The sequence below is a fragment of the Arachis hypogaea genome, chromosome 1 (genome assembly GCF_003086295.3).
Source record: "Arachis hypogaea cultivar Tifrunner chromosome 1, arahy.Tifrunner.gnm2.J5K5, whole genome shotgun sequence".
NCBI classification, from domain to species: Eukaryota; Viridiplantae; Streptophyta; class Magnoliopsida; order Fabales; family Fabaceae; genus Arachis; species Arachis hypogaea.
In genome coordinates this window covers 38484694-38499612 of record NC_092036.1, presented here as the reverse complement: position 1 = coordinate 38499612, position 14919 = coordinate 38484694, and the positions used below count along the sequence as shown (strand labels likewise).

General features: G+C 36.9%; 1 protein-coding gene across 1 annotated transcript; it reads left to right on the top strand.

The window, feature by feature from the left end:
• Positions 1–3745: 3745 nt before the first annotated feature.
• On the top strand, positions 3746–10428 carry LOC112802605 (O-fucosyltransferase 29). The gene is made up of 9 exons (XM_025845880.3): positions 3746–4587; positions 4767–4857; positions 5380–5456; positions 5804–5892; positions 6002–6191; positions 6335–6516; positions 7187–7289; positions 7471–7799; positions 9801–10428. Exons 1-9 carry the CDS (start codon positions 4297–4299, stop codon positions 10156–10158), a joined length of 1710 nt encoding a protein of 569 aa, XP_025701665.1. The 5' UTR covers positions 3746–4296; the 3' UTR covers positions 10159–10428.
• Positions 10429–14919: the final 4491 nt, after the last annotated feature.

Sequence of the window (14919 nt, the reverse complement as noted above, 5' to 3'; positions counted from 1 at the left end):
CATACTTTTAAACGTGATGATAGATGAAAATGTGACAAAAAATAAAGTGTATTGATAAATCAACAAAAATGTAATGATAGAATAACTAGTACGTTTACAGATGTGATCTTTTAAAAGCGTACTAATAACTCAAAAAACCTAAAATTATCGATATACACTATTTTGCATTTTTTAACGCGCTTTAAAAACGTGATAAAAAAATTAATTTTTTTGTAGTGTGTGACTAAAAGCGAAATTTAAAATTCTTCCAAAAAAATCGTGGACTTAGCATGTGTCATAGGACCGCATGATTATTTTCCTTTAAATCGTGGTAATCCTGTTTGTTTTAGTTTTAAAATTTTAAAAGCATAAAACTTTTATGGTACCCCCGATTTATGCATGATAATTTACTACATAAGTCGTGGTGCTTTACCAAATTTTACATTTATTTTAAAGCTCGTAGAAAAATCACGATTTATATTAAAAATCGGAGGAAAAATTGCAATGCATTCAATTTTAGAACTAATAATATTGATATTTAAATAAATAAATTATCCTCTATATATATATATATATATATATATATATATATATATATATATATATATATATAGTGATTGTTCTGAGAGTTACTTAAAATGTTAATTTGGGTCTGAACATGAGGTTTAAATTTCTTTGTATGACAGCGTTGGACTTGATGATGTCGAGGTAACGTCTGTCTGAGTTCTTCGTGAAGAGGTGGGGGTGGTACTTGTAGAAGACTCCGATACTTAAGTTAGCAAGAGATTTAGGCAGATTTTTAGTAGATTAGAATGTAAATTATACCTGAGAGATGTTAGAGTTTTTATAATATAATCATTGACCACCTTAGTTGGAGTAATTTCACCTTTATTGATGGATAATCGTTCTCTTTGTTTTGGGAGTTTGTTAAGATCATCTTTTTAGACGAGATGGAGAAATTTGCGGAAGCAATTACTTGCTTTGAACAAGTAGGGTTGTACTCCCTTGATGATGTTCGACCATTTTAAAAAAATAAGGTAAATATGAAGACCAACCTTTTTGAATTGGACCCTTCATTCTTTAATAGACTTGACTTTAAGTTTTGGGTAAGATATAAACAGTAATTATAGATAAATATAAATATAGATATGAATATAATAATAGACAAATTAATAATATTTAAATTTTATTATTAAGACAATTTTATTAAACAAATTGGTTTTCACGAATGAGATTTTGTTTCAATTAATATTGTTTAAATGAGTTTGCGTTATTAATATATTATTATATTTGTTAAGTATATAAAATAAAAATAATAAATATATTTTTCTTCTTTTAAATAATTTTTTAATTTAAATTTTAGAAATAACAAATTGATTTTTATAAATAAATATTTATATTTATGTAAAAAATACATTAGAACAAATGTTGTATAATTAAGTCAATGAGTTATAACTTAAATGGCATAATTTCTTTCTATTCACTTAAGAGGTCGTGGGTTAGAGTCTCCCTATCTTTAAAAAAAAACAACAATGTTGTACAACTAATTCCTTTCCATCTCTTTCCCATAAAGAACCTAAGTTTGTGGCTAATTTTAGTGTAAAACATAAAAATATTTTTTAATTATAGAAAAAGACTTAATTGTCATTTTGTAGTCATTTTTTTAATTATAAAAAGATAAAATATCATTAATATTTCGTAAAAAATATTATTTTAATTTTTTTAAAAAATAGAACATTACATTTTATAAAAATTCACAATAAGGTATAATACATAGTTTAAATTATTTATGAAAAATTCACGCCTACTAATTAAGATTGTGAGAAACAAATCAGGTCGGTAAATCAATGAAATGACTAATTCAATAGTTTAGAGGTTCAATTAGAATTTAACTAGAGTTCAACTAGAGTTTAACTAATTTAATTAAATATAAAATAAAATTATAAAAAATTTAATATATAATTTAAATAACTCAAAATTAGATTCTAGCATAAACAATATTTTCACTGCAGCATAGCGCCATCAACAACTCAAATCTATCGAGTAGAATCAATAAATCAGAAAAACTAGCATAAACAACTCAGAATCAAATCATAGCATAACTCAGAACCAGACGAATTTTAGCATAAATAATAAACAATAATATAGTGAAGAACTGCCCATCAACAATTGAGAATAAAAAAAATTAGCAACCAGCAACTCAGAAATCAAAAGAATAAAGTACTAAATTAATCCCTTACGTTTGGGCATAATCCTATTTTAGTCTTTAAGGTTTAAAGTGTCCTATTTGAATCCAAAAAAGTTTCTTTTAGCTTCAATGTAGTCCCACCATGAGGTCAAAGTTAAATACTTAACGGAATGTCCTACACGACAGCAGTACAAGAACAAGGTCGATAATCTGGAGAACAATTACAAGCTCCAAAGGCACAAAATTAATTGTGGATACATCGATACATTTATTTATCATTTTTTTATAATTTAAATGAAATATTTTTTTATAAAACTAAGTAGAATGATAAATAAATGTATTGATGCATTCACGGTTGATTTTGTGCCTTTGGAGTTTGTACTTGTTCTCCAGATTATAAACATTGTTCTTGTACTGCTGTCATGTAGGACATTCTGTTAATTATTTAACTTTGATTTTATGGTGGGACTACATTGAAGCTAAATGAAACTTTTTTGGACTCAAATAGGACACTTTAAACCTTAAGGATTAAAACAAGATTTTGCCTAAACGTAGGGACCAATTGACGGCGCAGCTAATACTCTATAACAGAGAGAGAGAGAGAGAGAGAGAGAGAGAGAGAGAGAGAGAGAGAGAGAGAGAGAGAGAGAGAGAGAGAGAGAGAGAGAGAGAGAGAGAGAGAGAGAGAGAGAGAGTTAAGTACGGACCTTCGGATAGAGAGAGAAAACTCGAAGAGAAAGACGGACACCAACAAATCGAGAAGAGATGATGATGGAATAGTCTTTCGCAGCGGCGATGCCAACAGCTCTGACTCGATGTCGAGGAGAAGAGGATCGAGGAGGTGATGGCAACAGATGTTGACCTCAAAGAGAGCGACAGAGAGAGAGAAAAAGATCCGAAGAGACGATGATCGACCGACGGCGACGAGAAGAGAACGATTCGAAGAGAAGATGACTAACCAACAACGACGAGGAGAGGAACGATGAGAAGAGTGTGACGTGGGATGGTGATGATGACTTGGTTTACGGTTTCTCAAAGAGGGAGTGAAAAGGGAGGGGTAGGGGTAGGGGTAGGGATGGGTAACTGAGTTGGGTTTCTTTTTTATAATTTTATTTATATATATATAAAGCAAATCGATAAGTTTGAAAATATTTGGTTAATTCTGACGATTTATCGATTAACTGTCGATTTGGCTAATTTTTAAGCCAATTTTTTTAAAATGATTTTATACCTCAATTGAACTGATCAAATGACCGATTTTTGGTTAACACGATTGAATTGACCGGTTCGGTTCAATTTTTAGAACATTGCTAATAATGCAGTATAGAAAAAAATTCTAAGTTTGTGAAGAAGATATTTGTAATAACAAAAAAGAAAAGAATACACTTAGGTGGCATACTATTGGTTTTGAAAGATCCGTGATACTGCTACCGCTTTGAACACCCGAAGACCGGACCCAGGCCCAGCTGCCAGCCTTTCGTTTTCTGTTCTTATCACACCTTTATGCCATCTTCTTTTATTTTCCATTTTTTGTCCAAACCAAATTAAAACCAGATTAACCCATTTCTTCTTCCCCTTGACATCTCACCTCAATATTTGTCCCAATCAGAAACTAATTTGACCAATAACAACTAGAACAAAAAGACATTCTCATTTGGACAAAAAAAGAAAAAAAAAAGGGAATGTTCAATTTCCAATTTCCAATTTTCAATTTTCAATTTTCAATTTTCATGTTCAATGGCAATGAATGTTGAGTGTCCCAAACTCTGCGCCTCCACCCCCACAGAACCTGACACCACCACCCTACTCACTCACTCCCACTTTCATTCATTCACATTCACAATCAGATTGCAACGGCAATACACTCACTCATTCATGACGTCATCAATTTCGTAAACTAATATTAATGAGTGTTTCTGAAAACCCTAAGGAAAAAAAAGGGTTCTCATTCTACACAAAATCTTGGGGGAACCTCTCCTCCATTTCCACATTGCTCTTCCTCTTCAAGAATCCCACCTTCGCCAATCCCTAATTCCAAAACAAAGTCCCTTTTTTTGTTCCACAGAGCTTGAGAAGATGAAATGAATTGAATTGATGGTTGGAATCTGTGACCCGAGATCCGAATCCGAATGGGTGTTGGCAGCAAAGTTTGGAGCTTGAGGAGCTTCTTGTGTTCAAAGCAACCTCAGTTGCTGCACCCTGATAAAAATAACAATAGTAATGGGAGCATTAACCATAACCATAACCACCATAGCCACATGTGTTGGAGATCCAGCGTGGCGAAACCCACATCGTGGTCCATGGTTTGCGGGTTCATGCTGTTCGGGTTGGGTCTAATCTCACTCTTAACGGGTCACATGGCTTCTCATGTTGAATGGTACTCCCAAAGATTCGTCCATCGCACTCTCCACTCAGCACAGGTTCTTCTAATCCTTCATTTTTTTTTCCTTACACCTTTTGTTTTTATGTATTGCATTGTTCTTTGTATCTGGTTGCTAATGTTGTTTACTGTTTTAGTTTTTTGCTGCTGAAAACGGTGGAGTGTAATTGGTGTGAATTATTTATTATTATTAATTCCTTTTCTTCTTAATTTTTGTAGGATGGAAGTGAGCGTGCGCCAATTGATATTTGGGAATCACAGTATTCTAGGTATTACTATGGATGTAAAGAAAGGGGGCGTAATTTTGCTCGTGAGTTCTCACTCATTCACACCTTCTTTTGTAGCTTGTTTGATACTAGAACATTTTTTTTTATATAGGTGCTAAAACTTTGCAAGTTTTCATTTTGGGGTGTTGATGTTAATGCATCTAACAATGTCTTTTTTTTTCAAATAAAAAATTCCTTCACGAAACAGATTTAAATCCTTTTGTGTTTGGTTATGCATGATTTTTGTCAGAAACTGCTAATTTTGGAAAATTTTCTGTATGTATCAGGTGAAAGTGAGAGAGGGTGTTTTCGGTAAATATAATGTGTTTTGTTCCCATATTCTCCATAATTAATGTATATAAGCACAAGCTAGACCGGTGCAATCTGAGTGTAGGATTTTTCCTAGTTAGGTCCGATGTGACTAGCAAACAAACTGAAGGGTTCCATTTGATATGTTTTACTATGTTGTTTTACTTCTTGACAAATGTATTTTGAGATTGTGCTGATCTATAAAAGTTAATTTCACATGTCATTTTCTATCTTATTTTGGTAACCGGAAAATATAGCTGCTGTATCCGAGCGTAAGTCAAATGGCTACTTGCTTATAGCAACAAGTGGAGGACTGAACCAACAAAGAACTGGGGTAAGTCCGACATAAGCCTTATGATATGTACTGTTGTCACTGTTTGATTGCAAAAGTGTTCTATAATATCACCTGGTCACACTGGAGTAATGATCATTTATTACACCTTGGTTTCATGGACAATGACTAGTGCATTTGGTATTCCTAGCAATTTCCTGCTCATAAAGTGATGGAAATGATAATAGCAGTTTTCTTATAGCTAGTTGGTTCTATTTCATTTGTTTTCAGAAATGTGAGCCTTGGTTAGGTTCTCTTTTGTGGTGGTGCAGAAATTTTCAATAGTCTTATTTAAAGCTAAGGTTAATAAGTTCTGGATGTGGAAATGCTAATCATGTTCGTTCCCCCAGATTACGGATGCCGTTGTTGTTGCACGAATTCTTAATGCTACATTAGTTGTACCGGAGTTGGATCATCATTCTTTTTGGAAGGATGATAGGTAAACTGACTATCCTATCAAACATTCCCTTTTTCATTACACAGATTGTGGTTTACTAGAATTAAGTTAATAGTTGTTCATTTAAAGAAAACACTTCTTTTTGACGCAGTGACTTCAACAATATTTTTGATATAAATTGGTTCATTACATATCTTGCAAAGGATATTACCATTGTTAAAAGAGTTCCTGATAAGGTCATGCGATCAATGGATAAACCACCATATACAATGCGTGTTCCGAGGAAATCCGAACCTGAATATTATCATGATCAAGTTTTGCCAATACTCTTGAGACGACGGGTGAGGTCACTTCTAGTGATTGATACATTTTTAAATTTCTTAATTGTCATGAGCATACATTAATAGTTAGTTAATGTCAATTTTTTTATGATTCTTTTGTGGATATAGCTGTGGTGGTAGCTGAATGTAGGAAGATTTTGCAGGTTTTGCAATTGACGAAGTTTGACTTTAGACTAGCAAATGACCTAGATGATGAACTACAAAGATTACGTTGTCGTGTTAATTATCATGCTCTGAGATACACGAAACCTATACGACAGTTTGGTCAAAAACTTGTTATGAGAATGCGAAAGATGGCAAACCGTTTTATAGCCGTCCATTTGAGGTTTGTTCAATGAACCTGATGTATGTTCAATTTCAACCTGAATTTTAAACAAAGTGGTGTGGGAATGTGGGTTGTTCAAGCAATCACTTACTTTTCATACATCTGATAAATTGTTATTCTCTCCTTTGCGCTCTCACACTTTTAGACTGCGATTGGAAGAGAGACTGAGACTGAGACTGAGAGATAGAGACTAGGAGAGAGACTGAGACTAAATTAAGTCTCTGTATTGCATTTGGCGTAAAATATATTGAGTTGAATGATGTCTAAGTATAATGTTTGGTTTAAGATAAATATGAAGATTGAGGGGTAGATTTGGAATTTTAAAAATTAAATGAGTATTTTTGGAAAAAAAAAATGTTATTAAAGTTTTAGTCTTTAGTCTCAAATATTTCAGTCCCCTTTGTTCTAGTCTTAGTTCGAAACACAATACTAAGTCTCAATCCCTCATCTCAGTTCTAGTATCTGGAAACAAACACTACCTTATTCTCTATTAATCACATATGCACCAATTATGTATTGTCTTATCCCTTCTAATCTTTAGGCTCTTCCCAATATGGTTGATTGCCTTTACCTTTTCCACAGCTCCTTGCATTCTGAAATTGATAGTAATTATTTGAACAGTGTCAAAACATCAAATTTCCAGCGCAACTTGATAATAGTAATATGGCAGGTTTGAGCCAGATATGCTGGCATTTTCAGGTTGTTATTTTGGTGGGGGTGAAAAAGAAAGACAAGAGCTCGGGGAAATCAGAAAAAGGTGGACAACGTTGCCTGTAAGACTGCAATCCTTACTTCTTTCTAATGATAAAGCCCTATCATATTGACCGACAGGATGATGAATTGGATGATTCTGTCATTCTTTTTTCAATGTGCTGAAGAATCTAAGGACTTAAAACTTGCTATTTCTCTTGTGGCACCAATGAATGAGCAATATATTATCTCGTGATAATACAGGATTTGAGCCCTGATGGAGAGCGAAAGCGTGGAAAATGTCCTCTTACTCCTCATGAGGTGGGGTTGATGCTCCGAGCACTTGGTTTTGCAAATGATACCTACCTATATGTTGCATCAGGAGAAATATACGGAGGGGATGAGACCATGCAGCCTCTGAAAGATCTTTTCCCTAACATCTATACAAAAGAGATGCTTGCAGGGGAAGAGCTGAAACCTTTTCTTCCATTCTCTTCTCGCCTTGCTGCTATTGACTACATTGTGTGCGATGAAAGCAATGTATTTGTCACTAACAACAATGGCAACATGGCCAAGATTCTTGCCGGTCGAAGGTAATAGTATGTAAAATTATAAAAGTTTCACAAGTTCATACAAGTACCAATTATAAAGGCATAAACATTCTATCATAATTGAATAGCTAGAGTCATAATTAAGAATATCTTTTGCAATGTGGTTATTATGTTGCCTACTTGCCTTACTCTTGAATTATATGCAAATTTGGTTGAAGGGCTGTGTGATTTTGCTAGGATTTGAATAAGCTTTGTATAATTTACTCTGTTCTACTTCACTTGCATTCTTGTAGGTAAATACAGGATAAATTATAATAATACTATAACAACTCTTGCTCGTGACTTGAAAATAAAAAAGAAAAAAGGATACAGATTAAGTTAAAGTGGTGGTAGCTTATATTAGTCGTTAATCTTCAAATGTCAGTAAGATCTGTTTCTTCTTCTGCACCTTCTCTTGATCTTTAAGCCATCCAATAAGCAAGATCTCATCTCTTGTGTAATGTTGGAAAACAGTTGTTTCATTTTATAAAAATGTTGGAGAGCAGTGGTTCTATGGAAGGCACAAGGCCACAAATTTGTTGTCATTTGTAGTTGGTTATTCTAGGGATATAGCACATAAGGTAAAACTGTGTTCTTAGTAGTTTTTGCAAGATTAATTTGTATGCTGTTTATAAATGATCATTGAGCCTGGATGTTAGGAACAGATATGGGCTGGTTTGTAGTAGGGAGGAGAGAGGCCTAAAAATGATAGTTTCAGCAGTAGCTGAGAGCTGAGAACTGCTGTTTGTGAAGGAAATCAATTAGGTAGCTGTGGGAGGTATTATATATAAAGAGAGGGGGAATGTGCCATTGAGAGAACTGGGTGATGATGTTTCCATTGTCATCTGAGCTCCCTTGCAGGCACAAATTGAAAGTTTTGAAACCCCAGATTCCCTTTTTCCCTTCAGCAATTAGATTGGCTTGCTTCTATTGTGCAGTATGGTGTAAGGGATTTGTACATAAATAACGTAACTGCTTTATTTACAAGTCTTTTATGCTAATTTGTGTTACAAATATGTGATTCATGGCTGTTCCAGTGGGCTCTCAATTCAATATTGTAGCTCAAAATCACCCAGCCAAGATGTGGTTTTTCGGGGTAAAGGGAGTTAGTGTAGAAAGTTTCTTTCCTAAAATACCCTTCATTGTGTATAATCTACATAATTCATTGTGTATAATCTATAAAATAAATATTAACTCTAAGAATTGAATCCATGATCTTTTGATTTTAGTATAACATACTTGCCATCTTTACTAATTTCAAATTTGTTATTATTATCAAATTTAATTTATAAAAAGGTGTATTGATAGAAATGTTAGTGCCTATAGTATTAAATACACTAGTTTATATAATGAGAGACAGGAAGTTGGTTGGAGTCAGTCATTTCCCGAGTGTGGAGGTCTCTTGCATCATTGCTAGGGTTTTTGGTGATTTGCCAAGATTTCCTAAAGGTTCAATTCTAACAATAGAGTAGAGTAGAACTTGGGATATATATTCAATCAGTACAAGTACCAAATCTTGTGGTACCGGTTGCAGTTGGCTTCATGAACTAGACCAGTTATATTATTCTATTGAAAAGGCAGATATCCGCACTGATACTCCAATAGGTGGGTTGACATTTAGCAAATGCTTGTATGACTTAAACTGTAGCACTAATATTCTGTCATTTAGGTGTGTGTAATATCGTCGTGCTAAACTTAAAGTCATATTGTGTCAGCAATTCCAGTTTTCAGAATGTTGTAACTGTATTCTTTTTGTGGGGAAAAAAACCCTTTAGTCGATCGCAGTTTTTTTTGCTAAAGCAAGTGTTGTCCTGTGAGAAGTGTTATTTTTCAGCAGCGTTTCCCGGTCCCTGATTTGATGGAATAGTTTCAAATATACATTACGGTCTTTTAGTTAGTTAATATTCTAATTCTGATTATCTTATTTTCGGTCAATGGAGATGGTCATAGAAGCTTGATGAGTATATATGAACTTATTGATTTCATTTGCTATATATATAACAGGAGGTACATGGGTCACAAAAGAACTATCAGACCAAATGCCAAGAGGCTTAGCACTCTATTCATGGAGCAGCATCAGATGGACTGGGACACTTTCGCCGAAAAGGTTAAGGCATCTCAACGAGGATTCATGGGAGAGCCAGATGAGATCAGGCCTGGACGCGGCGAATTTCATGAGTATCCAAGTATTTGTATATGTGAGAAACCATATATTGATCAAGCACTCAGTGAAGATGTGTTCCGGCCTCCTAAACTTGCAGCCGAAAACCTGACAGTGAAAGAGGATTCCTCATTGGATGAAGAAAATGAAGATAGTATTCGACTACCTAAGCAAAGTGTAGGAAGGGCCAGAAGGTGGTAAAACAAGTTAACATGGCTATCAATTCAATCGCCCCACGGCAAAGGGCCTGCCACTATATTTGATGAGGATTAACATAGTTGGCCTTAAGTTGTCATGGCTCGATGAAGATCTAAGTCATACAAATCGTGTATGGCACAGTTTAGATACTTCTCTAGGGTAAAAGGCATGAATACCCTTACAATGTGTTGCAAGTGTTTATAGATGTGCTTGGTGTAGTATATGTAACTTTCTTTCTCTAATATATATATATTCTATTCTTTTACTAGGTAATTTTTTTGCGACAAATCTTCCTTCCAATTCTTCCTGAATTATCTATTTTCGTAAATGAATTTTTTTTTTTGTATAAACATCTAAATTGATTTCCAATAAATTTTAAATTGGATATTTTATCTTTTTTTATAAATTTGTTTTCTAAATTATTCTCATAAGATAGATTTTTTTAATTTCAATCAAATTTTTAATAGATAATTTTTTAACAAATTTATTATAAGACAATTAGGTTTTCCCAGGAGTAATTTTTGAAAACTTCTAGAGAATAAAAATGTTGGTAATAAAATTAAACTTGAAATTTTTTTTAATCTTCTTTCATTATTCTCGTCATTATTATTATCGTCTTCTTTTATTTATATATATATATATATATATATATATATATATATATATGTGTGTGTGTGTGTGTGTGTGTCTCAGCCAAGTCTAACAAGAACCGAAAGTCCATTTGGTGGACCTACGACCCGACGGATCCATCACCCGATTAATCAACGGTGTCCTTCGCTTGATGCCATTCCTTTAACGGTAATCTCGACAATTGGCAGAAGCTTCCAGACAAATGGGTCCAAATGGAAGGACTCACCTGAGGATGAAGAATAAAGAGGAAGGACCTATCCCTCCCCATCTTAACCTAATTAACTGTTTTTTCGTATGAACACTTACTTTGACATCGGAATGTCCTTGCGGGTGGCTCCACCCGTCGACCCACTGACGGCTCTTGGATCCACATCTCATCTCAGCTCTTGCACTCAGGTTCTGACCTTCACCTTCAATGATCCATACTCCACCGGTCCGACGAACAACCAAACAATGGCACCGTCTATGGGGACCTATCGTGAGTTGATGATGGAGGCTTCCCGCTCGATGAATGAGCCAAAAGAAGGGGGGTGATCGCCAAGAGCGTTGCCTCATGAGTAGGGTAAGCACGGGAACCTCTCGAAGCTGCCGACCAACAGCTTTTGACAATGGCCGCTCCCACGAGCAATCCCCCGAATGGCGTCAATTCGGGGCTACAGGCAATGACAACTCCTGGATCATGTAAGAACTTAGGCACTAGGTTCAAAACCTTGAAAGAGAGTTGGCGGTGAGGGACCGTTACAACCTCGAGGTTAGACGTAACACCGGCTCACGTGTAAAGCCCTGGCCCAGCCATTCTCGCACCCAGTCCCCCTTGAGGAGATCAGGAGGAAGGCGGGTGGAAGAAGAGGACGACGGGCATGACCAAAATGACAGTCGAAACCAGCCTTTTTACTCCCGAGACAAGTGGAGAAGCCGAGAGCGTAAGGAGGAACGGAAGAGAAAACGTTGGGATCCTGTGGTGATTGGCGCTACCCCTTTCCACTCATCTATCCTCAAGGTCTGCCTACCCAAGAACTTTGATAAGCTGACAGACATAAGATACGATGGTATCAAAGACCCACAAGAGCGCATCATGGCTTTTGAAGCCAGAATGAACTTAGAAGGCGTGGGAGACGTGGTCAGATGTCGAGCGTTTTCCGTAACCTTGATTGGACCGGCAATCCATTGGTTCAACTCCCTCTCACAAGGTTCCATAACAACCTTCTCGAATATTTCTTTAAAGTGTCTAGCCCAGTTCACTACTCGTATTGCCAAGGCAAAGCACCCGATTAACCTCTTGGAGATAACACAACGGGTAGGCGAGCCCACGAGGAGATACCTAGATCATTTCAATGATGAGTGCTTTAAGATTGATGGCCTCACGGACTCTGTGGCCAGGTTGTGCCTCACTAATGGCCTAGTGAACGAGGACTTCAGGAAACACTTGACCACCAAACCTGTTTGGACAATGCAGAAAATACAAGACGTGGCAAGGGAGTATATAAATGATGAGGAGGTTAGCCAAGTGGTGGCCGCCAACAAACGGCAGCTAGCCACCTAGCCTACCCATCAGGCCTTCAACCCGGAGAAGCCGAAGGACTCCCCATGAGATATGGCATCCGAAAGATCGTTTAAGCTATTTTCCCGGATAGGGAAATTTACGAATTACACACCCCTGACTGCTCTCATAGTGAAAGTCTTCCAACAGATTATGGACAAAGGCATTCTGGCCAAAATGAGACAATTGAAAGACCGGACTGGGGGGGAACAATAACCTCTATTGCGATTATCACAAGGATTTTGGGCACAGGACACAGGATTGCATTGACTTGAAGGACGCGCTAGAACAGGCTATTCGAGAAGGAAAGCTGAATGAATTTTCACGGTTCATACGGGAACCGAGAAGAAAAGAAAGAGAGCGATTGAAAGAGGACTGGAGTCGGACCGTTAAGCCAAGGCAAGACCCTCCCGAGAATCCGGACACAACCCCAACAGTGGTGGTGAATGTGGTGGTTGGTAGAAATGTCCCGCCATAGTTAAGGTCCGCAACAAAGAAATATGCCAAGGTACTTGCCGTGACGTCGAGAGACAACAAACTGTCTCCTAGGGAGCTTCTTGATATATCGTTTGGCTCTGGAGACCGCTGGTGTGATGACCTCCTGGAAGATCCGCCAATGGTGATTACGGCGAGAATCGGGACCGGTTTGGTCAAGTGAATCTTGGTCGACACATGGGCCGACTTGAGCATCATGTTTGAAACGTGTTTGACACCCTGGACTTCAAGGAAAGCAATCTCAAGGACCACCATCATGGAGTTGTAGGATTGGGTGACAACTACCTCAAGCCCAACAGTTCCATCGTACTACTGATCTATGTGGGTTCCAGGACAAGCAAAAAGTTTGCAATGTCTGAGTTTGTGGTCCTGAGAGACTCCATGGCCTATAACATCATTCTCGGAAGGAGAACCATTAACGAACTGTTGGTGCTCATTTGCACAAAGTTTTTGACAATGAAGTTCGCAGCGAATGACGGGTCGGTAGGAACGATTCGAGGTGACTTGAAAATGGCCATCGCTTGTGATAACGCAAGTTTTTCTCTCCAAAAAAGATCCAAGGAGGTAGACGGGGTGTTCTTATCAGACCTGGACGCCAGGATTGATGAGCATCCTAGGTCAGAACCTTAGGGTGGCCTAGAAAAATTCCGGGTTGGAGAAACAGACGACAAGTTCACATTCGTGAATCGCAACCTCCCCCATGAGTTGAAAGAACCTCTGATTGAAGCCATCCGAGCCAACAGAGACCTCTTTGTCTGGACTTTGGCTGACATGCTAGGGATAGATCCAGACTTCATATCTCACTGTCTGGCCGTGAGACCAGAAGTGCATCCCGTCGCACAGAAGAGGAGAAAGATGTCGTCAGAAATGGAAAACGAAGTGGCCAAGCAAACGGCTAGCTGTTGGAAGCCAGTTTCATCAAAGAACTTGACTATTCTACATAGTTATCGAATGTTGTACTTGTGAACAAGGCAAACAGAAAATGGAGAATGTGTGTAGATTACTCGTACCTTAACAAGGCATGCCCAAAAGACTCATTCCCCCTTCCTAACATTGATGCCTTGGTGGATGCATCGGCGGGGTACAAGTTTTTAAGTTTCTAATTTCAGAATGTACACCAATCGCTCAAGCACAATTTATAAATTAGATATACACAAACTTTGAACAAACTTGAGTTTCACATGATTAAACAATCAAGTATGATATGTGTTAAAATTTTAAAAATTTTCATGCAATTCTCTTGCTTGGTTTTGCCAAGGGAGTGATATATGAATGAATCCAAACCTCTTCCTTGGCAGCACGCTGCTTTCTATTCAAAGCATCAGCCAAGATTTGTTTGTTGTGTAGGACTTCTTTTGTTGCTTCTTGTAGCTTCCTCAAAATAGTTAGTTTAAAGATATTTCCTTCAATCTTCAGGTATTTGAGCCTTGGGGTCTAGCGGAGAATGCTCTGGCAGAGCAAAAGAGAGGGCATTCATTTCAACAAGAGCAATAACTTCGGCCGTCTTCTATCCTTTTCGCTGCAAGCCACCTCGTCTCTACTGTCTTAATACTAAATCCATGTAAGGGACTTGAAACTTTAGATCCTTTTGTTTCAACCGTTCTACTATATTGCTCATAATTTTAATGGAAATTCCTTGTTAAATTGGTCAGATTATCAAAAGTGTAACTGGTTTCTACATAGGGTTCTAGTGGTTCTGGTGGATCCAATCTTGCCTGCTCTTGAACAAAGACATGCCAACTTTTTGCACGTCGTCTCTAGAAATATTTTCTCCTTCTTCATCTTGTTGTTCAAAGATTCAACAGAAGATTGTATTACCTTAAGTTCCTTTCCGATATCTGTTCTTCTTCGCTATTGACAATTCCTGGTTCATTTTCTTAGTAACTGGTGGAGTTCCAATCTGTTCACGCGCATTTACATCAGGAGTTGAGAAATATTTCAGTGCTTCTTTTGTAGCTTCTGCTTTAAGTCCTCTACAACTCTTTTGGTAGCACCTAATTCTTTGAGCAAATCGAGTGTTTCAAGCTCTTTGACTATCAAATCCTTCTCCAACTCTGTTGCTTGTTCCTCCATTTTCTTTATGTCGAAATCACCCATGT